Genomic DNA, 1,487 nt, shown 5'->3' with positions numbered 1-1,487 from the left:
TGTTCTTCAGAAAAATCCTCCAGCTCCTGCACATTCTTTGGTTTTCCAGCATCTTCTGCATATCTGACTGCTTTCCAGCAGTGACTGTATGATTTTGAGATCCATCTTTTCAAACTGAGTACAATTGAGGGACTCATACATAACAATTACAAAAGGTCAAAACATTTACTGATGCTCAAGAAGGCAACACAATGCATTAAGAGCTGGGGGGTGTAAACATTTTGAATTGGATGATCAGGGTAAATTGTCTTTATTTTGTCTTAATCTGGGAAACATGTATGTATTTATGTAGCTTCTGAAATGCAGTACTAAATGAAAAAAATATTTAATCTCGATCAAAATAAGAAAATTGACACATCCTGTTCAAAAGTTTAGAAAAGTTCAAAAGGCTCTTAATGCATCGTGTTGCCTTCTTGAGCATGAGTAAATGTTTTCACCTTTTGTAATTGTTTTGTATGAGTCCCTCAATTGTCCTCAGAGTGAAAAGATGGATCTCAAAATCATACAGTCACTGCTGGAAAGCGGTCAAATATGCAGAAGATGCTGGAAAACCAAAGAATGTGCAGGAGCTGGAGGATTTTTCTGAAGAACAACAGGCAGTTGAACTGCTCAGAACCAACAAGGAACTCGTGAACAACTATCACAAAACATAAAAACAGTCATGGATCATCCAGGAAATGACACACAGTATTAATATTCAAGGGTATGTAAACTTTTGAACGGGGTCATTTTTATAAATTCAGTTATTATTTTGTCTTGTGGAGTATATATAAACATCTGTTATGTGAAATAGCTTATTCAAGACAGTACTAAATAAAAAATAGCATGCAATTTTCTTGATCCCTCTTATTTTGTGAAAATTATTAAAATTTTGCATATTCTTCAAGGGGGTAGGTAAACATATGCATATATGTTTTTTTTTAAATAGCCACAAGAGGGCGATGAATGAAAACCACACTGATTTCATGTGGTTGGCAATTGTTCGCATTGCGTTCCAGGTTGCTAATTCAGCTGAATGAAAAGGAGAAAGAATTCCAGGAGCTTCTTAGGAACTCACTTCAGACCAAACAAAGGCACATCAACGCCCTGGAGGTCAGAGCTGCGTCTACAGCTGCAGGTTGCTCAGGTTTTTTTTATCTATAACTTCTGAAATGAGCACTGTATTTACCACTGAACAATTGTTTGCAAACTTCTTCCTCCATATGAGAAAAAGTTCTCGCCCGAGGCAGTCAAAAGGTGTGGCCATGGAGCGATATGCGTCACATTTATTCACATCTACTCCACATGCCACTGCTTGTCTTTAGTTCTGGGAGGAGTTTTTGAGACTCATGAAGAACACGCCCGTTAATCGCTTATAACTGTTACCCAATTTGTATTTGTTATAATACATAATGTACTTAAGTTGGTTATATTCATATTGTATATATGCATATTACATTATGTATTTTAACAGTGTTGTTCAATAAAGGGGAGAGGGGTGGAGAGGG

General features: G+C 36.7%; 1 protein-coding gene across 2 annotated transcripts in view; it reads left to right on the top strand.

Annotated features, from left to right (window-relative positions):
* The window catches only part of LOC107700717 (mitogen-activated protein kinase kinase kinase 5-like), a 23,469-nt gene that overhangs the window by 19,453 nt on the left and 2,529 nt on the right, over positions 1-1,487 (top strand). The window contains exon 25 of one of the 2 annotated variants that reach the window (XM_016502478.1): positions 999-1,117. In XM_016502478.1, the coding sequence (XP_016357964.1) occupies positions 999-1,117 (119 nt within the window). Of the gene's footprint in view, positions 1-998; positions 1,127-1,487 lie in introns of both variants that reach the window. The other variant, XM_016502477.1, reaches the window with a different exon arrangement.

Source organism: Sinocyclocheilus anshuiensis, unplaced genomic scaffold, assembly GCF_001515605.1.
Source record: "Sinocyclocheilus anshuiensis isolate Anshui unplaced genomic scaffold, SAMN03320099.WGS_v1.1 scaffold782, whole genome shotgun sequence".
In the NCBI taxonomy this organism is placed as follows: domain Eukaryota; kingdom Metazoa; phylum Chordata; class Actinopteri; order Cypriniformes; family Cyprinidae; genus Sinocyclocheilus; species Sinocyclocheilus anshuiensis.
Note: the sequence above shows the minus strand (reverse complement) of the source record. Positions and strands in the feature narration are given on the sequence as shown.